Raw genomic sequence first — 25,399 nt, forward strand, 5'->3', positions numbered from 1 at the left:
TAAACACTCACTAAGATACCCATATATACACTCGCCCACCCATACAGCCCTTCAATGATGTACTCTTGAACTCATACACCCAGTGAATCACCCACTCACACCTCTATGCACATAGTCACTCACCCACCATCCACCCTCACACACTCAGGCACCCATAGAGACACTCAGACAAGAAATCAATAACCCATAAAGACACTCATTTAGCTACTCACAAACCCATACAACCGCTTACACACCAACTGACAAACTAAACTGTGTGAATGTCTGTATCAGTCACTAACCTATACATTCAGTAAGACATATTTAATCACTCACTTATACAGTCAGTCACACATCAACTTAATCATCCATTTAGACACTTATACAGCCACTCATTCTTCAATACACCTTGGCATATATATATGTATATATATATATATATATATATATATATATATATATATATATATATATATATATATATATATATAATGTATTTAAACTTTACAGAAACACACAGTCACTTGATGATGACATCAGTAATGTCATTTGATATGTCATCAGTGATGTCATCAGTGATGTCACTGACCATGTCACGAATAATGTAATATGTGATGTCATCAGCAGGGCATTGCGGGGGCGCAAGTTATAGTTAGCTGAATTAACTATAACGTCAACATTTCTCTAGTTTTGTACAAGTAAAATGTCCAACCAACTATAACGTCCCTGAAACCTGTGGTTTTAATGTGAATTTCTAAGCTTTTTTTAAATGCTAATTTCTAACTATAATGTCCCTGAAACCTACGTTTTTTCAGTGAAAAAAATGCATATATATATATATATATATATATATATATATATATATATATATATATATATATATTACCTACTGGCGGTCGCCAGTAGGTATATATAGTTAGGATTTTTTCTCTATGGGTTTTTTGAAAATTCTATGTCTAATAACTTTGGCGTTTGTGGACGGAATTGGCTGAAATTTTCAGGAAAATGGAACATTTTGTTTCTGAGCAGCCCCTGAAAATTTTGGGGGGGTTCGTCAAGGGGGGGCCGAGAAAAAAGGGGGGTCCCAAAACGCGTTTTTCCCATGTTAATTTCCATAGGGCGGTTGGCCTCACTTTTAGCGCGAACGGCTGAATGGATTTGCACGAAACTTGGCAAAATTGTAGGGACTGGTAGCCCGATGTGCCTTTTGTAGGTCTCAATATATGTGCTCCAGTGGATTTTGAGAAATTAACGTTTAAAAAAAGATATATATCTGTAACAGCGGACTGGGCAGCGGCCCAGGACGCGTACTTTTCGCGCAACGGAGCTTTGTGAAGCGAAGCTGATTGGTTCTCCGGCGTCTGTCAACATTCCAAACAGTCCGTAGCGGCCGCCATCTTGTCTCTCGGTAGGATCGAGAGACAAGAGGAGGCGAAAGCGAAGGGGCAAATGACCATAAGGGGGAATAGTAGATCCTCGCTGACCCCCTAGGTTTGATGTGGAGGTTTTAAAAGGGCCCCGCGGGGCAAAAAAAAAAAATAATAATAATAATCGAACGGCTGAATGGATTTGCACGAAACTTGGTAAAATATTAGGGACTGGTAGCCCGATGTGCCTTTGCTAGGTCTCAATATATGTGCTCCAGTGGATTTTGAGAAATTAACGTTCAAAAAAAGATATATATCTGTAACACCGCACCGCTTCGCGTACTTTTCGCGTTACGGAGCTTTGCGAAGCGAAGCTGATTGGCTCTCCGGTGTCTGTAAACATTCCAAACAGTCCGTAGCGGCGGCCATCTTGTCTCTCGGTAGGATCGAACAGCTGAATGGATTTGCACGAAACTTGGCAAAATTGTAGGGACTGGTAGCCCGATGTGCCTTTGCTAGGTCTCAATATATGTGCTTCAGTGCATTTTGAGAAATTAACATTCAAAAACAAGATATATATCTGTAACAGCGCTCCGCTTCGCGGAGATAAAATTATATGTGTATTACCTAGCTGTTGCTAACACCAGTTAGCGACGGCTAGTAGAAGATAGCGACCATCTTGGGCCCCACTTTGCATGTGAGTGATATTTATCACTAATGACATGGAAAGTGGGCATGCCAAGATGTTAGCGACTGGAAACAGTCGCTAACATCGCTATCTCCTATTATCAACTTTTGGAAATATTCGAGATAAGCGCGAATATCTCCAAAAGCTACCACCTGCCCTGAGCAGTTCTTAGCCATGTTATCCAATGGGAGGTGGATAACATGGCTAAGAGCATTAGCTCGGTAATGCATGAATATCGCTGAGTTTTCAGCGATATTAATGCATTGCGGTCGTTTTTTATCGTATTTCCGATAAACCTTGATAATAGCAAGGTTTATCTGCGATAATTTCTGACGGTAAAAAAATCGTTGCTAAGCATCGTTAGGGATAAATATCGCTTAACTTTGGTAATATGCCCCAACGTCTGTTAACGTTCGATTCGAAGGAAATCAGGAAGTGTTGAAAAACATTGTCTGCGCCATCTTGCCTTTTTTCAAATGCCACACTTTTGTCGTGCACGGCAGCCATTTTAGATGCCTTGACCAGACCCACTCTCTGCACGCTGTCGATCCTTAGCATGGCTCCCCACCCTCGCAAGCATCTCCCCCAGGCACTGGTCACCCCCGCTCTCTGTCTTATGCATGGGCAATAAACCTCCCCCCATCTGCGCTGCTCTTCCCTGAGAATCACACCCTGTGCCCGCCCGACACCTCCCTTTCGCCCTATTCACTACCGCACCCTCTGACACTCCTCTTCCTCTGTGTCCGATTGTCCAGGCCGGTCCCAGGCTATCAGCTAGCCCTGCAGATGTAGTTTATGGCCCCAGCTGTAAAGAATCACCCCTCTTCAAAGGAGTTATAGTAGATCAAGGCCCACACCCGATGAGATCCGTCACACCACACGCGTTCATACTATCTGAAAACCATCCTGTATTGTGATTGGGGAGGGGACCGAGCCTGAAGCGGAAGATTGCAGGGATGACTCTTTGTACATCAAAGTTTTTACAATTATGTGTCACATTAAAAATATATAGCACTCCAACAAAGTAGTAGGAATATAAAACTTTAATAACTTATAAATATATACAACAAAACAAAAACAGTAAAAACATTTAAACATTTTTAGGGAAAAAGAAGGAACAATGGTCAGTAGCGGTTGGTTGTGCGAATAGTCCCAAGGCAGCACAACGTCCAGATTTCTGGACGGCACCCAGGTGATGTTGCCTGGGTGCCGCACTGATTTGGGTATCCGGCGTGGGGCGTCCCGGGGGGTGGGTCGTCAGTAGCGGTCTGTTGTGCGAATAGTTCCAAGGCAGCAGAACGATGGCACCAAGGTGATGTCCAGTAAGTTGCCGCCCTCCGAATAACGGCGTGGGGCGCCCCGGGGGGGGGGGGAGGCAGTCCAAAGTTCCGTTAAAAGGGCAAAGGAAAGGATCGGTGGTTTGAACCATCAGTCAAAAAGGGGAGGGGGTGCAACAATTTTTCCTACCGGGTCACACTGTGCTTTCACCGGAACTGATCCGAACTGTGGTCTGCAGGATTCTAGTCATTCAAACTGAGGCTGGCGCCAGCATGGGAGCGCCGACGTCCCGCGGCTACAGTTTCGTCACTCCACGGGCGATCATGGCAGTCATTCCCCATCGGGGGTGTCTGCGGGGGTCGGGGACTCCCGCGGCTCCTCTAGAATCTTCAAGGTCGTGGAGGACTACGGTGGTGGAGTCAACCAGTGACCGGGCCATTTCTTTATGTTGGGCCCGCTCTTGCCAGGTCGACCGCCATTTTGAGAGTTCGGTAGCTACCGGCGATCGCGGGGTCAAATGAGCGGACGGGCTCCACCCTGCCGGGCGAGACGTTGCAGCATCGCCACAGTGGAAGAACCTTTTTCCGGGCGCCTGGAGCTCTGAGGGTGCAGCTGGGAAGCTTCCACCTGGGGAGGCGGGAGAGGCCTGTTCGCACCGTCTCTCCCATCCAGTGCACCCCACGGCGTCTCGCTTGACATTTGTTATGGCCGGACCAGGCGATGAGGACGAGGGGGGGGGGGGGGTCGGAGGCATGTGCAAGACATCCCCCCCAGTGTTGTCGCAGCCATTATAAAAGAAAGAAGAAATGTCCCGTCCGTCTTTGGGCCGGACCTCCGGTGGATGGCGGCCGGACGCCCTTTGCTCATACTTGCATTTTAATTGTGCCCCCCACCGCTTGTAGAGCGGATTACTTCCCTATCATTCAGCCACTCGAGGCGCCTCGCCGCCATCTTGGGGGTGATTGAGATTTTGATCCTGTTACTTGCCTGAGCGCTCTAGTGCTCGGTTTCCACATCAGGTGAGCCTCTACTTAAGGCAAGCACCTTGAGCTGCTTGTTCTTGGGGAAAGGTGTATGATGTTTTAAATCGTGCGTCAGCACTAGTGTGTAACTAGGTGTGCAGCGCTATCGCACTTTTTAATCCTGTTTTTGGCATCTCTGTTATATTTACGTTTGTTAGCCCCTGATTTTAATATTTACCATCGCGCCCTCATACTTGCATTTTAATTGTGCCCCCCACCGCTTGTAGAGCGGATTACTTCCCTATCTTTCAGCCACTCGAGGCGCCCCGTCGCCATCTTGGGGGTGATTGAGATTTTGATCTTGTTACTTTCCTGAGCGCTTTAGTGCTCGGTTTCCACATCAGGTGAGCCTCTATTTATAGCTCACAATACCCGCGCAGCGGTTGACGCGCAGCGGTTGACGCGCAGCGGAAGCGCCTGACTCGCGCCCGAGTCAGCGTTCCGGAGGCGTCGGGGTGGCGGCAGACTACGGTCCGGTCAGGCGTGGGTGAGGATGATTTGTTACACCTCGGCGACGCTGCGCGCAATGCAGACCTATCCCTGCTCCTGTCGCGTGGTCTTTCCGGGGCGCTTCAAGGTCAAACGGCGCTGCCCGGGCTGCGGCTGGTCGCCTACTTGGACACCAGCCAATGCCCATAGGCTAGTTGAGGCTCGTGTTAAACATCTATGCCTGCTGCTCAATACGAGGTCAGTAGGTAGCCACGCCCAGCACATACATGATCTCCTTGTTAGGGAAAATCCCTTATGTCTTCTTCTGACCGAAACCTGGTTGGGAGAGGCGTCCAATCCGGACATTTTCTCTGCCATTCCACCGGCGTATAACATTTTCCGGCAGGACAGAGCTAAGGGAAGGGGTGGCGGAGTAGCTGTGGTGGTGAAGAAGAACATCTCCTGCTCGGTTCTCCCCTTGAATCCCATCGGGGGCTCTGAGTCTCTTGCCTTTAAACTTAGATTATCCCCGGGCCAAGCGTTTAAGGGGCTGCTGGTTTACAGGCCACCAGGCCCCATGGGCTCTTTCTTGGAGGACTTGCAGATAGCTATCTCCGAGTTGGTGCTATCTACACAGCATTGTGTGGTAGCAGGCGACTTCAATGTCCACCATGACGTGATAGATGACCCGGATGCTATTAAATTACTGGACATTACATCCCCGTTGGGCCTCGCACCGTTTGTGTCGGGTCCTACACATGAGAAAGGGCACACCCTCGATCAAGTGTTTTCGTCAGTCCCAATTGCTGATATCGAAACCCTGCCGGTGCTCTGGACGGACCATAGGCTGATCAGGTTCTCCGTGCTGGAGAATGGGCGGCCAGACAACAGCGCCCCCACGCTGCCTAGACCAGCCTCGAGAGCGTTGCACAGAGTGACGCCTGATATGTTGGAGCAGGCGCTCACGGAACATCCTTGCCACCTCTCGGGGGATCTGGAAAGAGACACTGAGGCTTTGCAGCTGTGGTTGACTGAAAGGTTTGAGGATCTTGCCCCTAAGGCAGCCCCCCGTTCCACGGTAATACGGCAATCTGCGCCGTGGTTCACGGAGGCGCTGCGTGTGGCTCGCAGCCAATGTAAGGTTGCTGAGCGGGCCTGGCGCCTTCAGTACGACGGGGAGGCTAAAATTGCCTATAGGGCGGTTGTGAAGGCATATCACCGGGATATCCTAGGTGCTAAGAAAGAATATCTTGCTAGGAGGATTGAGGCGTCGGTGAACTCCTGTAAGGAGATCTTCACCATTGTGAAGGAGTTCACGACCCCTAGCTCCCACTCACCCCTGCCAGTATCATCGGATGCGTGGGCGTGTGATCTTGCCAGTTTTTTTACCAACAAGATCAAGGCGATTCAGGCCTCCTTCTTGGAGAGCTCGGAGGAGGGTTGCTGCGGCCCCGGGGCGGGACATGGGTTACCGTCCATGCCTGTCGCTGTGTTGTCAGACTTTCCAGCCGTTTCCAGCGATGCGTCCCGGGTGCTGTTGGCCAGTCTTAAATCAGGCTCACCACTAGACCCCTGCCCTGCCAAATTTTTGGCCAGGATGGCGGCGGTGGTGAACCCCCTGGTCAACCCTATCCTCAATGCCTCCTTGAGGGAGGGGAGTGTCCCACGCACCTGGAAAAGGGCGATGGTAATCCCCCTCCTGAAAAAGCCTGGTCTTGATGCCGAGGTTCTGGCCAATTATAGGCCAATTTCACTTCTCCCGGCTCTGGCCAAGATCACAGAGAAACATGTCCATGGCGTCTTGTCGAGCTTTTTGGAAGCCAACAATCTGCTCCATCCATCCCAATCCGGATTCCGTCCTAATTTCAGCACGGAAACGGCGTTGTTGGAGGTCTCGGAGATCATCAGGGAGACCTTGGATGTGGGCGGCAAGGCCATGTTAGTCATGTTGGACCTGTCGGCGGCCTTTGACACCGTCCCCCATGAGGCGCTCCTCGCCAGGCTTTATGACATCGGCATTAGGGTGACGGTGTTCAAATGGTTTACATCTTTTCTTGAAGGCCGCCGCCAGACGATCTGGGTTTCCCAGAGCTCCGTCGAGATGCCACCATTGGGAGTCGGGGTTCCACAGGGTTCTGTGTTGAGCCCGTCGTTGTTTAACATCTTCATGTCCCCTTTGGCGGCTGCGGTGGAGGCCTATGGGGCCCAGATCGTGTCCTACGCCGACGACACGCAACTCCTCTTCACATGCGGTAAAGACCAGGCATTTGATGGAGAGAGTATTCAGGGCTGTCTGGGAATGGTCTTCGACTGGTTCCAGCGGAACAGTTTGAAGGCCAATTCCAGTAAGTCGGAGGTCTTATTCTTTGGCTGTGTCACCGAGCCTGAATGGCGGCAATGGTGGCCGTCTGACATGTGTCCTCCCGCACAGTCATCACAGGTCGCCAAAAACCTTGGTGTCAAGCTGGACAACAAGCTTTCATTGAGAGCTCATGTCCTTGGGCTGGCCGGCACCTGTTTCGGCAGTCTGAAGATGCTCCGCAAGTTCTTACCACTGCTGTCTGTGGAGCATAGGCGCATTACTGTGCAAGCGCTCATTGGTTCCACGTTGGATTACGCCAATGCCCTTTTCCTTGGCCTTCCTGATTATTTGGTCCAGCGCCTGCAGGTGGCACAAAACTCTGCTGCCCGTGCCATTTTTGGCCTGCATAGGCGTGCACGAGCTTCTGGTTTGCTGCATACGCTTCACTGGCTGCCTATCCGGAAGCGGATCATGTTTAAATCCCTGACGCTGATGCACAAAGCATTGTTTGGTTTAGGTGCTGGATACCTGCAGCGAAGATTGGCCTTATTTCGCCCAGCCCGCTCACTGCGGTCCGAATCTCTCTTTAATGCCGTGGTCCCGCGTGTGAGGAAGGCCCGCACTGGGGGGCGCTCCTTCAGCTTCAAGGCTCCCCAGTTGTGGAACTCGCTCCCGCTGGCGCTACGCAGCACCTCCAATCTGCTTCAGTTCAGGAAGAGCCTGAAGTCCTGGCTTTTTAATCTTTAGGCTTTTTAATCTTTAGGCTTTCTCTGGTGGGTTTTTCTTTTCTTCCTTTGCATCTGTTGTTTTTTGTTGTGTTATTCTACACCGAGCTGCCTGTGGAAAGCGCCGGGACACTCTTTCAGAGTAGCCGTGCGCTATATAAACTCAATATAACATAACATAACATAACAAATGTTATGATTGATTGATTGATTGATTGATATGAGTTAGTATATGTTTGAATACGGGAGGTGGAGTGTGTATAACTGTATAGGTGAGTAAATGGAGTGTGATTGATTCTTTGCATGACTGACTAGGTGTGTGAGAAACTCTATGGATGAGTGTAGGTGTGTGAGTGTATAGATATATGAGTCAAATTGATAGTGCCGTATTGATGGTTGACTGCATGTATGAGTGACTGTATGGGGGAAAGAGTGGCTGTGTATGTAGACCTAGGAATTAGTGAGTGGGTATCTACTAACTGGTATTGGTGGGCCTATGGCTTCAAAAATGGTAGTTGGTATTTTAGAGTGTGTGTATCGAAGGTTATATTAGGGTATGAGGAGGTGCATCAGATTATCACATGGATGATGTCATCAGTGATGTCATTTGAGATGTCATCAGTGATGTCATCAGTGATGTCACTGACCATGTCATGAATGATGTAATATGTGACAACATCAGCAGTGCATTGTGGGGGCACGAGTTATAGTTAGCTGACCTAACTATAACGGCTGAATTTCTCTGGTTTTGTACGAGTGAAATGTCCAACTAACTATAACGTCCCTGAAACCTGTGGTTTTTTCAGTGAAATTCTAAGGTTTTTTTAAATGTTAATTTCTAACTATAATGTCCCTGAAACCTATGTTTTTTCAGTGAATTTCAAATGTTTATTAAATGCTAAATTACATTGTGCTGTCTGGGTGATTGGAGGAGTGCATAGGCAGTGACAGGCAGAATACTGGACTGCATTAGTAGTCCTCAGGGGATTGTAGCACATGGTTAGTGAGTGAATGATTAGAGTGCTGCAAAGATACTACATGGTGAATTTATAAGTGCTTGGGTATTGACACAGTGATTGGATAAGTATGCGGTGCTGACAGGGTAATTAGAAGAGTGCTCACGGAGTGACACGGTGAACGCTGGTGTGCATAGGTGCTGCTCTGGGGATTGTAGAAGTGAATGTATTAGTGCCTAAGCCATTGCATAAAGAGTGCACAGGGAGTGACAGGGTGATTTATAAGTGCTGGGGTTTTGGCTGAGCGATAAAATAAGTATATGGTGCTGGCAGAGTGATTGGAAGAGTGCACAGGGAGTGACAGAGGAATTGCTGGACTGCATGGGAAGTGCTCTTGGGATTGTAGTACTGCATGAGTTAGTGCCTGGGCCATTGCATGAGTACATGGGTAGTAAGTGGATGATTAGAGTGCTGCAAGGAGAGTGCATGGTGAATTTGTAAGTACACATGTACTCATGCAATGTCCCAGGCACGAATACATTCACTGCTACAGTAGCCAGAGCAGTGCTTATGCACTCCAGCATTCCCCCTGTCCATCCATGAGCACTCTTCCAATCACCTTGTCAGCACGTGCACTTATCCAATCACTGCTCCAATACCCTAGCACTTATAAATTCACCATATACTCTCTATGCAGTACTCTAATCATCCAGTCACTAACCATGTACTTATGGAATGACCCAGGCACTAACAGATGTAGTGCTACAATCCCCTGAGGACTACTTATGCACTCCAGCAATTGCCCTGTCAGTCTTTGACCACTATAGGTGTCATAATTGTTTGGATTTGTACATGGTAGTGGCTGGGTGACTGGAGGAGTGCACAGGGAGTGACCGTTTGATTGCAGGACTGCATGGGTACTACCTGGGAAATTGAAGGAGCAAATAAGAAGTGTGTAAGTGGTTAGAGTACTGTATGGGTAGTGCATAGGGGATTGTAACAGTAATCAGTTAGTGCCTGGATCATTGCATGAGTACATAGCTACTGACAGAAACATTAGAATACTGCAAGGAAAGTGCCTGAGGGAATTATAAATGCTCAGTATTGGCAGAGTGTTTGGATTAGTACATAGTAGTGGCTGAGTGACTGGAGGAATGTCTGGGAAGTGACAGGGTGCTAGCTGGACTGCATGGGTACTACCAGGGGAATTGAAGGAGCAAATGAGAAGTGCGTAGGTGGTCAGAGGACTGCATGGGTACTACACAGGGATTGTAGCAGTGCATGTGTTAGTGCATCCATCATTGTATGACTACATGGGTAGTGACTGGATGATTAGAGTACAGCGAGAAGAGTACATGGTGAATTTATAAGTGCTTGGGTTTTGGCACAGTGATTGGATAAGGACATAGGACTGGCTAGGTGATTGGAGGACTGCATAGGTAGTACCAGGAAGATTACTGCACTGCGTAGGTAGTCCTCAAGGGATTGAAGCAGTGCATGTGTTAGTGACTGGGTCATTGCATGAGTACATGGGTAGTGACCGGATGATTAGAGTGCTGCAAGGACAGTGCATTGTGATTTTATAACTGCTTGGGTTTTGGCGGAGTGATTGGATAAGTACATAGTGCTGGCTGGGTGATTGGAGGAGTGCATGGTTAGTGACAGAGGGATTTCTGGAGTGCTTGTGTACTACCTGGGTAATTGGAGGAATGAATCAGTAGTGTGTAGGTGGTTAGAGATCTGCATGTGAAGTGCTCATGGGGTTGTAGCAGTGCATGTGTTAGTGCCTGGGCAATTGCATCAGTGCTTGGCAAGTGACTGGATGATTACAGAACTACATGGAGAATGTATAAGTGCTTGGGTTTTGGCTGACTGATTGGATACGTACATTTTGCTGGCTGGGTGATTGGAGGAGTGAATAGGTAGTGACAGGCAGACTACTGGACAGCATAGGTGGTCCTCAGGGGATTGTAGTACTACATCTGTTAGTGCCTGGGTCATTGCATAAACACAAGGTTAGTTACTAGATGATTTGAGTGCTGCAAAGATACTACATGGTGAATTTAAAAGTGCTTTGGTATTGGCACAGTGATTGGATAAGTATACGGTGCTGACAGGGTGATTAGAATAGTGCTCACGCAGTGACAAGGGGAATGCTGGAGTGCATAGGTACTGCTCTGGTGATTGTAGCAGTGAATGTATTAGTGCCTAGGCCATTGCATAAAGAGTGCACAGGGAGTGATGGGGGATTTCTGGACTGCATGGGTAGTGCTCTTGGCATTGTTGCACTGCATGAGTTAGTGCCTGGGCCATTGCATGAGTACATGGGTAGTAACTGGATGATTAGAGTGCTGCAAGGAGAGTACATGGTGAATTTGTAAGTACACATGTACTCATGCAATGTCCCAGGCACTAATACATTCAATGCTACAATCACCAGAGCAGTACCTATGCCCTCCAGCATTCGCCCTGTCACTCCATGAGCACTCTTCCAATCACCTTGTTAGCACTGTGTACTTATCCAATCACAGCTCCAATACCCTAGTACTTATAAATTCACCATGTACTCTCTTTGCAGTACTCTAATCATCCAGTCACTAACCATGTAGCAGCCTAAAACACAACACTGCGCAGAGTAGGCTGCCTGAGAGGGAAAGCTGGATCTCCAGGTGCAGGACAGTGTCTTTGAGCTATAGACCGTTCCACTGGGGCCCCACAATGGGTTTAACCCAAGAGCCAAAAAGAATATCAAATCATGCTTCATTGATGGGAGGACAGGCACAACCCCTCTTTATGCCTGATTAAGCACCCCAATTAAGGGGTCAATGACCAACTCCACAAAAGGGAACTGCAGCTCCAGAACCAAGTCTTCGGTCCTCAAAAGCTCAGCGAAAAAGTAACAAGGCCAGGAGGCTGCCCCTGACGCTCTCTGGTATCAATGTGGAAACACCTCTGCATCAGAGAAGAGAGATGGTGTAGCGCCAATCTGCCCAGTTGAAGTCAAGATCAGAGCCCACTGATCAGATACTGGTACCACAGTTGGTAACCCCATAGGGTTGTGCACGGGAGCTGACACATATCCGAATACAGATCCAGAGGGCCTCACTGACACCAAGGGAGATCCCGCTGACATGGATTTAGTCAAGGCTCCTCTGGCCTCCTTGAGGCTGAAACACATGCCAGATGGAGGTGGAGATCCAAAGTTGGCATGAAAGAAGTGATAGTATTCCCTCATCTGGTTCAGAGTCACCCCGGCTCCAGGGAATGCCTGAAGGCGCGGGTTAAACTCTCTCTCTGGCTCCTTAACTGGAGGACAGGAAGGGGCATCAGAGACACTGCGTATGCCTAACAAAGTCAGGGAATGCCGCCACTTTGACCACGTACATCGCAACTTACCTTTGGACTTCGAGGTTGAGGGACACTCGCAGGAAGGTCTTCTGGAGTGGGCCCTCAAGGGTTCCTTGGAACGAGAAGGTGACCATGAACAAAGTGGAGTCTGTGACAACCGTGCCATCAAGTGCTTTATGCAGCGTTCCCTTAACGCCTTCATCCAAAGTTAGCAACAGGAGTTGCGCTCCTTGGAGTCATGGTGTACGCCAAGACACCTCATACAAATATTGTGAGGGTTTGGTGACGACATATGCCGTCCACAGGACGCACAGGGTTTAAACCCTGAGGACATCCCCAAAAAATCACACTGTTCGATCGAAAACAAATGTTGAGATAGGCCATAAAACAGCCAGAGGCACCGCTCTACAGATCCGCATTGGAAGTGTGGCACGGAAGGAACTGAACTTAGCGCATCAGGGGAGGGCTTATATGGACTCTGTTAACATCACATCAGGTGGACAACATTGCTACGGAGTCACTCGACACCCTCTACCGACACAGAGAGCTACTGCTGTAGAAAAATTTCCAGATCCAATCTGGCGCCTGAGCATAATTCAAGGGTAAGGAATCTGTGGCTTGATGTCTCTATCAGCAAAAATCTAAAAAAATATGTCTAGGAGCAAAACATTTTTGATCGTAAGAAGCATGCATTGACATAGTGGCCCAGACCTGCCAACTCACACAGCCCCACCTTGTGTTACACAGTATCTGATCTCTACACACAGTCTACAGTAGAAGAGCTGATTTCACACAATATGGGCATATTGAGTTCAAAGCCGTTGCAAAGAGCAGGTTCCCAGCTTAATGTGTGGAGGCTCTGCCCATCAGGTGCTTTACAACCTCCTCAGAAAGTCAGATAAAGCCTCAGAAGTGTCAGTCATTGTTATTTTGTGAGAGTGAGGGTCTCCTTACACAGTCCTGGACTCTAAATCTACCTCTTCCCCCAGTCTCTCCCTTTGTGGCAGGTAGTGATGGTCTGAAGGTTTCTTTCTCCACTTCAGACCCCGCTACTCACACTGTGAAAGTAATTTCAAAGTTGGCAGTTATTGTAGTCCTTGGGACCTAATAGAACTACTTTATGTTTGGATGTTCTCTTTGTTAAATGGCAGAATGCTATTACTTACAGTAATGTTACCCAATGGCTAAAATGATCTAACCCATTGCCCCATGCTGAATGCTGTAGTGGGCTGAAGAAAATGTGAATTATGCAATAACCGACCAGTAGATGAAGAGAGTTCACTGGAAGCCCTTACAACTCAGTGTACTATGAAGATAATCAAAATGTATTGGCTAACACTAAACATTATGGGGCCCATTATGATGTCGGGCGGATTGCCCCCGCCAGGCTGGTGGTAGCCACCGCCAGCCTGGCGGGGGCAATCCGCCCGACATCCGCATTTGTTTTCCCCCGCCATATTAGTATGGCGGGGGAAGCTCGGCAGACGGAAAGACCGTCCGCCGCTTTTCCGCCCAGTCGCCTTACGGCCGGGGTGGAAAAGGAATAATATGGTGGCGGTGTCTATCAGACACCGCCAGCCTTATTATGATGGGCAATTGCGGATGCCTTTCCGTGGCGGGAAAGGCATGCGGAGAATCCCTGCGGGGGCCCGTTGCGGGCCCCCAGGGACTCTGGGGGGGGTGGGGGGTGCACATGGGGGGTACCTATGGTACCCCCCGCAGTTCCATGCACAGCATGGCAGGCACCGCGCGGTGCCTGCCATGCTGTGCATGGAAGTGCACAGCATGCTTTCCTCGCATTGTGGCGGGCGGTGCTAAGTGCACCGCCCGCCACAATGGTAGGAATGCGGGATGCGCAAACCACTGTGGGGGACGCATCCTAATGCTGCCGACGGGACCCCCGCCCTTATGGCGGGTGGTCCCTACTACCGCAAGGATGGCGGGCGGGCAAAGTCCGCCCGCCATCCTAATGGGCCCCTTAATGTGGGAAAACACACACCACCTCTCTAATCAGCTCTGGTAGTCCTTAATCCATGAAAACAAATCATACACCCAACACTAGTCCCAACACTAGTCCAAGTGCGACTTTGTACTACAAATGCAAAAAGAATAAACTGGCAAATTTCACTCTAAACCTTACATGACTCCTGGTATAAACAAAAGTAAACAATCAATCCACATCTATGCTTCATACCAGCGTGCAAAGTCAAGAATACCAAATCTAGCTTACTTGCTCTGGGGATCTAACAAAGCAAATCACTGACCACCACACTCACTGTCTCCTGTAAAATCTTCTCTACCATGTCTTGGAGAAAAATCACAATGGACAACATGAGAGCCCTGAGAATGATTAATACATTGTTTTTATATAGCACTACACACCTTTCTTCTGCCATTTCTAAGTGCTTTGTATAACACACAGTTACTATTACCTAATTTAGTGTTACTCAAGTTACCGTTCTTAGAAGGGCAGGAGACTGAGTTAGCCTCACCACGTTTACAGAGTGAGAGTTTCAGATCTCCGCTTCTCACCACCTACGACTTAAAACCTGCCATGATGCCACAAAGTGCTCTTTCTCAGGCTACTATACAATAAGTGCCTCCATTATTTAGAATACAAAATAGGAGATTCACAAAATTGTGCCAAAACTCACCAAAAACAGTGCGGGCGGGTACAGACTCTCGATTGAGCCAGAAGGAAACTTGTGAGAGAATGACTGTCATGATGCAGGGCAGATAGGTCTGGATCACAAAATAACCAATTTTCCTCTTGAGGTGGAAGTGGGTGGTCATGACAATGTACTCCCCTGAAAAGAAGGATAGAACAGCGAATGAACAATTTAATTAGCAGAATACTGAATTACAGCTCATTTATTATGTGTAATAGCTGTCCAATATTGCCTTGCCAGTTTATCTTTCCTTTTAATGGGATACATTATAGATTACCCCTGAGACCCTTTATTTTTCACAGAAGAGAACCCTCCATTGAAGCTGCCAGTGGCACACAGGGACAGAATCGACTACTATTATTTTATAGGTTGTGAAACATTTTATAGCGGGGATTGTAAGTGCATTGTGCATGTAGTTAACATAGTTTCATAATAAAATACAAGGCTAGGTTACAGGCCATTCATTTGCAGACATTAAACATATGAAATTGTTTCTGGTAAGAGGAACATGATTTATTTAGAAGCCACCTTAGCTTCTTGAGAGATAAAACAGTGTGCTTAATCAGACAAATGACACAATTACTCACTTCCCGCACAGTGGATTGCAGTTAGCTGCAGTTGCAGAATATGCCATTGACAAAGAGACTATTAAACTCGTATTTCTGTGTAATGTGTTTCATCACTTGAGATCACATCTTTCAACTTGTTTTCATAAAACTCGCAGGGGGGTGATGTATGATACGCAATTTCATTTACTTACTTCAATTGATACTAATCTATATATAATGTAGACTTGGCACACCATTCAGTACGGCATGACAAGCTGAAGTAACACATAGTAAAACACATAAATTGCTATAATTAAAAATAACAGTTGTTTCACAATTTTCAAAAATACAAGAGGGCCTAATCTAAATGTAATTCACCAAATTAGAATGGCCATATCATATAAAATTCAATGCACTTTAAATATTTTTGTATAATTCTTAACACTTTTAATGACATTTAGAATAACATTACAGTGCAGTGGTTTAATCAGAATTAGCTTGTTTAAGCACATCTACCCCTTTTGTCTCTTTGTGCACCCATTAAACCTATTTTTTGTCACCACATTCGGGGGTGCAACCCCGCCATCAGTATGTTATTGCAGCCTAAAGATATAATGAAAAAGTGGAGATATTTTAACTTTTTCGGCAAAGTTGCTCAATACAATATTTGTGTTGCTTCTCTCAAATGGACAAACATAAGTCACAAACACTAACAAAGGAAATGTTGTCCTGAATGTCTGGAGTTTGTCAATACTTTCCTAGTAAATGAAGTCTGCACAATCTTTTATGTAACATTAGTGAAGATCACAAATTGTGGCAGAATCAATGTGTATTGTTCATTGTTCACTGTTCATCAGAAGATAGATATCAAATTCTGGACTTTATGGAATGTATACAACTATATATTTGTATATATTTTCAAGTTCTGCATGGCCTAATGATTCTATTGGTGTAAGCCACACCTCCCTTGCTCTCACTGGCTGTAACAGTAGAACACATTACCGTGTTGATTGTCAGATTTTTAGCAGCTTTTGTTTCCCAAAACATGGAAATTCTCTGCAATATATCACATCCAAGCTTTGATGAAAACTTTAAGCCAGATGTACAAATCTTTTATTTTCATTCATCAAACGGACCGATTCTCAGAATTGGGCCATTTGTAAATGCAAAAAGGCATTTTTTAATGTACAAAGGCCCAATTTGTGATTTAATAAGCTGTTACCAAATTGCAATTTGTGTTTGCGATTTAGTATTAGGAAGGGGTATGATTAGGGCATCATTTCCTAATACCGAATCGCAGTGGTATGTGTGAATGTTTTATGACCAAAAGACGGTCGCAAATCTTTTGTATTTTACCGCCTACTTCAAACAGGTGATAACCAATACGCAAATGGGGGCCCCCTTTCCCTTTGTGAAAGTTTGTAAAAAAAATGTTTTTAAGAGCAGGCAGTGTTCCCATTGACTTTTCATTTCTCTTTTTCAAAAGCATCCCATTCGGTGGAGGAAAAAGGGCTGGATTTACAATAAAAAGGTTTATTGAAAAGAAATCCTAGACATGGTGATCTCCAGCAAGCCCCTATTCCTGTTATTTTTGTGATTCCCAATGGGTCGCAAACTAAAACCTACCTCATTGTTATTCATGAGGTAGATCTATTTGTGCCCCACTGAGAATAGCAAAATGTGTAAAGCACACATTTGTACATGGGTGTTTGCGATTTCCTAATAGCAAATCACCTCAATTCGCTATTTGGTAATCACAAACGTATACCTACGTAGATCTGGCCCCAAGTTTCTCTGGGTTTCTTCAGTGGTGGGAAACAGATATGTTAAAAGTTTTCTCCGGATTCACGGTCCGACAGGAAGTGCCAGACAGATCAAAAGCAGCCCTGGCAAATGTTGTCATACCAATCCTGCATAGAGCGATAGAGCGAATCGAGAAAGACCGACCACTACAAGAATGGTTTGATGCTTTTGCCACTAATTCTTCATATACAACCAATTTTCACACGTCCTTTTCCCACCTAGTACTTTCTTCTGTCCTTTTTTCTGTTCTTCTGATTGATTGCCTGCTTAACTCCAACCATGATGCTCTATGATTCCCATCTGACTGATCCCTTCTTCTGCTGCCTTCTTCTTACTACCACCATCCGTCATCCCCCTACATCTTACCTTGGTCTTCCTTTTTCCCTCCTGTTTATCTTTATCCATCTAATTTTCCTTGCTCACCTCACTTTCTGTCGTAAATAATCCTTTCCACTTTTACTTCTTTCTCATCCTTCCTTCTCCTTTCTTTCTCTCTGTTTTTCTTGGTACATTTCCTCTCTACTTTTAACCAGGGCTGGACTGGGAACAGAAACTGGCCCTGGCAAACTGCTCAGCTGACCCCCCCTGAGGTTCGGGGGAGAGCAGCTGAACAGTTTGCCAGGGCCGGTTTCGTCCGATTTTGTCACAGGGGGCCAATATTGCTGACCCCCAGTAACAAAAAACGGCCCCCCAGGGGCCCAAAACCTGCCCCCACCCTAGAGGCCTACCGGGGAAATGCCCAGTGCCCGCTATGGGCAGTCCAGCCCTGCTTTTAACCTTCTGTTTCTCCTTAGCACCCTTTTCTCAATCTACAGCAACTTTGTCTCCATTTTCCTTTCTATCCATTTTGTTTTCATCCTATTTTTCTCTCAACTATACTCTTAATGTCACCAGCAAATAAAGCCAGTGGTACATTATGTAAGTCCAGTGCCTGATTGAACAAGGGTGAAGCTTTATACCATGTACGGTTTGGCAATAAAGAGGAGTTGGGAAATGACGAAAGCGGAAGGACATAGCTACAAGGGTAAAAAGTCAAGGGTAAATATGCAGACCATGGGTCTGATTACGAGTATCTTGTAGTTTCCACTAATCAGTATAAACTGCACGTTTGTGGATGACATAAACTTTGGGAGGGTGCCAGACTGAATATGTTCAACCACACAGGATTTGTTGTCCCTTAGACCAGCTAGCTCACAGTGCCACCATATGCCCCCCTTAACTTAGATAGGGAGCAAACAGTTCTGGCAACCACTGAGCATGACAACCTCGTTCCCTCAGGAACCGTGGTGAGAGATCTAGAGCCTTTCACTCATACACCTGTGCTCTCCTTTGCTCTGAGAAATATATGAAGAATACACTGAGGGATGTTTGTAATTTTTATTGAACCAATGATATACTCATATAGAGGAGATATGTGCTACAATAATCAATAGACAGAAGCAGATAAAAGTTATAGCAAGTGTCAGGACTGTGAACAGAACAAAAAGTTCCACCATCGTGATTAAACAATGCATATATGCAATCATATGAAATAATATAGAAATCTGGTGTACTCCTACAATGCAGACCCTAACCTACGTGTCGAGGGCGTATATGTTTGTTCTGCCAAGAATCCCCTTACCAGATTATCCACCCCCATTACCTGGTGGGTAAGAATGTACGACTCTGTCTTGGTCACTAGCTGGACAACCCTCACAAAGATGTCAGTCAGCTGCTGGGAGAAAGCATCAGCATGTAGAGACCTCTCAAAACCTGCAGAAGTGCCCCCTCTGACTATTCCCAGACACAGATGTTTATTTATAGAAAAAGACATCCTTGCCTGGGGCTGAGATTGGGATCAGCCTGCCATTGTTTGAGTGTTACAGGTAGCTGTGCCGCTTAATTGACTAAAATAACAAACACATTTACACACCGTAAGTGTAGGCCTTGTACAAAGTGCCAAGGCAATATAATATTGCACTTGAGAAGTTGATTCATATAAGCAAGGTCTATGTTCCTTGGAAACGAACCCATAGTATTTCAAATATAAATGTGTTTTTTTTGTGGTTTTTTTAGTTTTTTTTTTGTCCTCATCTCACCTTTCAAGCCTCTGCGGGTCTTATGAAGCCGCCTTTGTAATCTGTGGCCCCCACGGCTTACCGCACTCGCTTGGGTCGTCCGACCGGTCCCCATATTTGTAAGGGACCCTGGTGTAATCATTGGACCATTTATATTAAGTTATACTTAAATTCTTACCCCAGTTCACAAAGGGGTGCCAGATGTTCAATGTCTTGTCCTCCACACCATCATAGTCTAAGCGAGCCATAGAAAATGCAGCCTTGAGCCAATCCTCTCTTTGCGGCGGTAGAGGGTCCCTCCCCTTCCTGCACATCTCCCTTCTGGCCAGCAGGATCAAGTAAAGTAATAGCCCTCTGGCCTTCTGGGGGAGGGTTTGACTAAGGCCGCCGTCATCCCCGAAAAACACTAATGTCATGTTAATCACAATGTTGATGTTAAAAATATCTCGAATGTTATCCCCCACCTCATTCCAAAATTTTTCAAGAGATGGACACTCAAAAAAAATGTGTAGGTCATTTGCGAGAGGGGTTCCACATCTAGGGCATTTGGGAGCTGGATCTGGGGCGAATTTTGCGATTTTCGCTGGGGTATAATAGAGTCTATTAATCACAAAGAAATGATTTTTCTTTAAACAAGCAGGCTTAATGTATTTGTATAGGGTCAATAGGGATGGCTCGTACAATGACTCTATTGACTGTCCGAGGGGGGTTCCCACCCATACCAACGCTGAGGGGGGCATCTCGTGGTCCTCCATCTCCAACATATTTTTATACCAAACAGAGATTTCTTTATTTATTGGGAGAGTGGATTTTCACAAGGCTTCGATCTCTCTATTCCCTCTGATCTCCCCCTTTGCTGCCTCATACCAAGATGTTAGCTGTATATATTTAAATCTTGAGAGCCCTGGCCCGATCTTTGCCCTCAGGTACTCCCATGGATGTATCCCCCCGGAGTCTAACAGTTCAGACCATACTGTGATGCCTGCCCTTCTTATCGGCAATGCCAAACTGTCCCGTAGGCAGTCTGGCGTTCCCGGCGCATCCCAAACCGGAGCATTGTCAGAATAGTACCCAATGCCCCAGCACCTTCTAAGTCTATACCATAGCTCCAAAGCTGCCCTCAATACCTTCAGGCGCACCCGCTTGAAGAATCTGGGCGAGCCAAATTTGTACAGAAAAGCCTCACCGTCTCCACCCCCTACTACTCGCACCATTTCACCCAGCAGCCTCCCCCAGGCTGACTCACCCGGCTTAACCAGAAGCGTCCGTATGCTTTTAAAATGAAATGCTGCAGCATATAGCCTAACATCAGGTAGGGCTAACCCGCCTTTTTTTAACCTGCGTCTTAATTTTTTCCACGCCAGACGGACTCCCTTATTACCCCAAATGAAGCTCCCGATTTTACTCTGAATCTTCATTAAACTTTTGTTATGAAATGCTAAGGGTATAGAGGAGAAACATGAATATACATGTGTTTCAAAAGTCAATGTAAAAAGTGAAGCCAACTTTAGGAAACATAATTTTTCATCTAAAATGGCAACATTTAATTCAAGGCCTTTAACTTGGACACATGACACCCACTCCTAGGACATAAGTCGACTAAGAAGGTATCAAAAGCTAGAAATCCTACTGCTTTAAAAATGCAACAGCATATCTAAATAATACTGTTAAAATAAAAATCCTCTGTTATAATAGGAATAAAAGCACCTAAAAACAGTCACTCATTCTATTTGGCGACCCAAAGCATAAAGAACACCAAACTCCTGGCAAAGTCAAGACATGCTGTCTGTTGCACAGCTTTTCTCAGGAAAATCATTTGTTGTGGTACTGAGCAGGCTCACAGATCCTTTATAACAGTTCAGGCATCAGACAGTTGATGTGGTCACACTCACTGGAATTGAAAAAAGGAATCCACTGCCACCAAGCCCCGTATGATGATAGGATGCCACAATGGTCCAAATATATACAAGCCAATGGCTTGTTTGAAATCAATAGAGGTGTCTGTGATGGGCGAGCCATGGTGGAGCTCTTCATCTGCTGGCAGATGTTACATCTGAGGACAAAGTCCTTGATCTGTTTGTAAAGACCTGGCCACCAATAGCTTTGCTGTAATAATGAAAATGTAGCAGCCATCCCTGCATTTTCAGAAACCAGACCCTCGTGTGCAGCTAGAATTAACTCCAGTTTGGGATCACTGTTTGTTATTACTCTATCCGCCACTCATGGACTCTGAGCATAAGGTGTATTCTGTACATCTAACTTTTAGAAGTACTTGAGTGGAAAACCTTTTGGAAGGCATGTGTCATTGCCAGCAGCATTGCCAGCCACCATGATGCCTCTGTCTATCCTCGTAATAGCAAAAAGAAGAATTGATGGACAGAATGCCGAACAATGTCATACATTCACCCCAGTACAGAGATCTGGGTCTCAATCCATCGTTTTTTTGCTCACCATGCCATTCCAGTTTGGACCTAGCCATATGCAAATCAGTCTTGACCCTGCGCACAATATGTTGTCCCTTAGACCAACTAGCAGACAGTGCCACCTTAAGCCCCCTAAACAGCGAGCGAACAGTTCTGGTAACCACTGAACATGGCAACCCTGTTCCCTCAGCAACCATGGTGACAGACCTAGAACCATTTGCTCATACACTGACACTTACTTTGGCGTAGAGAAATGTACGAAAAATAAATAGGGACATTTTCAATATTTATTGAACCAACGTTATTGTCGTATAGAAGACGTGCTTCAGCGATCAATAGACAGAAGCAGCTGAAAGTTATAACAAGTGTCATGACAGTGAACAGAACAAAATGTTCCACCATTGTGCTAAAACATGTATGATACTGATGACTATCACATGTATTAAAAAACTCAACCTTCATTCATTTTCGGCTGGTCAGACCTGCTGAAATTTAACAGGGAAAAATATACAGAATTTAACATTTCATGCAGATTTTGGTGCGTTAAAGACCAACATTCCTGTGTTATTCCCCATAAACTCACAATAGCTTTGATTTCTTGCACCCAATAAACAACATACTCATGGTATAGTTATTTATCAAGTGCAATAAATAATGCCTGATCTCATAAGTAGGGCCCATGCGTAAGAAGTACCAACCAACCCATGCAAAAGATGGGGCACAGCCAATCCTCTGCTGAATAAGATTTGGTCCACTCCCCTAAGGCTGTCATTAAAAGTCACCGAACCATCAATGTTTTTCTTTCTTTCTTTGGGAATTTGTGAAGCCCCATGTGTCAGGTGAGTGTGAATATCAGTGTTTTTGGGGGTGACATCATGAAAGTAGGTTTGAATACAGGTAGAACAAGGGACATTTGAGAGGCAGAGTAAATTGCACGGATGTGGCAGGTGCATAAAGAGAAATTGCAGTGCATGAATGAGGGAAATAAATCATGGGAATTTATTAAGGCAAAATATAATAAAATAAAAAATGAGAGTGAAATAGTAGCTAAAGGAAGAACATAAGAGAGCAGACGATAGACCCCTTGACTATGAAGCCAAAGGAATTTGTAAAGAGCAGAATTTTAGACTAAGTGAAGGGAGTAGGAGAATAGGACTGATGTCCAACAGAGAGAGAAGAGCAGTAGGTAAGAGAATGAGGGTAGAGATGGAAATGTTAGTGGCATGAAAGCTGAAAATCAGAATAGTTTCTGGAGAACGCACTGTTAGCATCTTGGCAGCAGAAGGAAAATGCAGTAGAAGAGGTTTTCTTTGTGAGAGAGAGGAATTGAAAATAATAAAACGTTTATGAGACGAGGGCGATAGAGAGAGACAAGAGGGTGGAAAAGGTGCAGAGAAAGGAGAAGGATGGGCATGCAGAATGATATTTGTTTAAGATGGGTTGAGGTGGGGGGAGTTCGTCGACATAACTATATTGCTAACAGACAGAGATACCAAGATACGTGGCAAAACTGAAAAAAGGAAGAAGAATTTGTAAGTCTTCCTCGTAAAAAGGACAAAAAAGAATAAAGGCGATTAGTGTGTCCTAAAAGTGAAGTGTAGGTAGGAAAAAAGGAGTGAAACCAAGACAAATCTCCGGAGCACCACAATAGAGTAACATAGAATCAGAGAGGTTTTTCCACAACAGGACACTTCATAATTATGATTTATAAGGTAGGAAGTTTGTCATTGGAGTAATACGCAAGAAATATGCAGGGATCGGAGAGAACAGAATAGGATGGGATTCACAGTTTACTATATGTTTAAAGGGTCATGTAGAATAACAGAGAGTAGCTGAAGGTAAAGGTGAGAGTTAGTGACTAAAAGAACTGCAGTTCCAGTAGAAAGTGCAACTTGAAAACCAGAATTAAATGTGAAGGTATTCAAGATAGGACACCTGTTGTGTGAATAGGAAGTAGGTGGGGACAAAATGCAAGAATGAATGTAGTAAAGTCTGAGACAGACACAGCCATGCCAGAGTAGGGTGGGTCTGTAGAGAGCAGTGGATTAAATAAAGAATGTGGTAACATTGGTTGGGGAAGCGGGAAATGAATACTTTTACTGACATTAGTATTGTTTAGCAAGTAAAAGAGGAGAGTTATAGGAGACATTGAAGGAGAAGATAAAAGAAAGGTAAGTATCAATTTAATTATTTTGAGCAATACTGAGGGATGGTGTCAAACATGATTGGTGATGTTTGAGAGAGTTAGAGAATGAGACTGCTGAGTGAGCACATTCAAGAGTGGGAGACACATCCTTGAAAAATAATGAAGAAAAGTGTTCAGGGTGTAGAGAAAAATACCGTCTGGAGAGAGGAAAAGTGGCATGATAGAAGAATCAAGAGAAGGGTTGGGAGCAATGAAGCAATGTTAGAGATAAAGTGAGACGTTGAAGTATAGAAAGGGGTGGAAGATAAGAGAATGAATGAATAAAAGCAACAACTTTTAAAATGATTACCCGAATCTCTTGATGTGATGAAAGATTAAAGAGTATGTGCCTTGATATGTCTCGGTTTTCTTCACTTAAGGAGTCTTCTATTGTACTGCTGTCCAACACATTGCAGATTATTTATGCACCTGTCTATTGTTCTGGCGATTAATATTTCTAAGTGCAACAAAATGAATGCTGACAAAACACATTAAAACAATAATCCACCAAAATGCTATGGCTGTTTTACTGGCTCTGAAGCAAAATGCCACATGTGATCCGCAAATCCTACTCATAGACCTTGAAATAGGAGACTGATGGAGTATCAGGCTTAAAATTGCAGCATGCTTTATGTATTGTGTACAGCGCATATACAGTGATTTATTTTAAATGTTGTTATTTGTAAATATGTGCATTTCCTTTATAATGTACAACAAAGACGCAAATCATTTTAAATTCACATTTGCAGTAAGACCCCTTGGACCATACAGTATGTCCCAGGCCAGTGGCAGCCAAGAGTACATCAAGTCCCAACTGTGAACACTAAGTGGAACAACCCGTATTGGGGTCAGGTACATTATATTGAGGTATAAACTGTCCCCGCATCTCCTGGCGCATCACCATTCTTAACGTTGCAGTGTGAGTGTTAGTCGACCAGCCATGGTATTACGAACTTCCCCCAAAACATTAACTCAAAATGGGCCATATTACCAAATAACATCTCAAAGTTTTCTGAAAAACTGATCAGATCAAATAAAGTATGTAACTGGGCATATTTATAAATATAATCAGATATTCTGAAAGTTTCCTTCACAGAATAAAGCACATGCTCATAAGAGCATAAATTACATGAATACATTGCAGTTTATGAATTAGCAAGTACCATGTCAAAGCTAAATATAGTGTTGTTGGCTTTGCATTTTCTCTCTTTGGAGAGTGAGCTGTTTATCACCAAATATTATCATCTGCGTGATTTAAATGCCTGGCCAACTGTATCCGATTTCAATACTGGCACATGTATAGTTTTTGACTTTATGTTGAATTTTACAATCGCTATACCTTTACTGTTTCTGGCTGTATAGACTATTTTACATATGGAATTTTTGACTGGTTATGTTTTTCAAAGTAACATCTTGGAATATTAAAGGTTTATTACTCATCCCTCAAGATATAATTCCCATATTGCTCTTTTGTAGGAAAATCATTTGTCAGAGGAAACGGCTATTACATTTGAAAAGTATGGGGTTAGTCAAATTTGTTGTTTCTGCTGCACATAATAACAAAATTATGTCTTTTTTTGTGATGAACTAGATGTTGTGCCAATCTCTCAAGATTTGAAT

General features: G+C 45.0%; 1 protein-coding gene across 1 annotated transcript in view; it reads right to left on the reverse strand.

Annotated features, from left to right (window-relative positions):
- Nucleotides 1-25,399, reverse strand: part of GABRA3 (gamma-aminobutyric acid type A receptor subunit alpha3) — a 1,474,619-nt gene that overhangs the window by 469,467 nt on the left and 979,753 nt on the right. Inside the window, exon 8 of the mRNA XM_078685895.1 lies at nucleotides 14,749-14,901. Coding sequence (XP_078542021.1) covers nucleotides 14,749-14,901 — 153 coding nt within the window. The remainder of the gene's footprint in view (nucleotides 1-14,748; nucleotides 14,902-25,399) is intronic.

The sequence above is a fragment of the Lissotriton helveticus genome, chromosome 4_1 (assembly GCF_964261635.1).
Source record: "Lissotriton helveticus chromosome 4_1, aLisHel1.1, whole genome shotgun sequence".
NCBI classification, from domain to species: domain Eukaryota; kingdom Metazoa; phylum Chordata; class Amphibia; order Caudata; family Salamandridae; genus Lissotriton; species Lissotriton helveticus.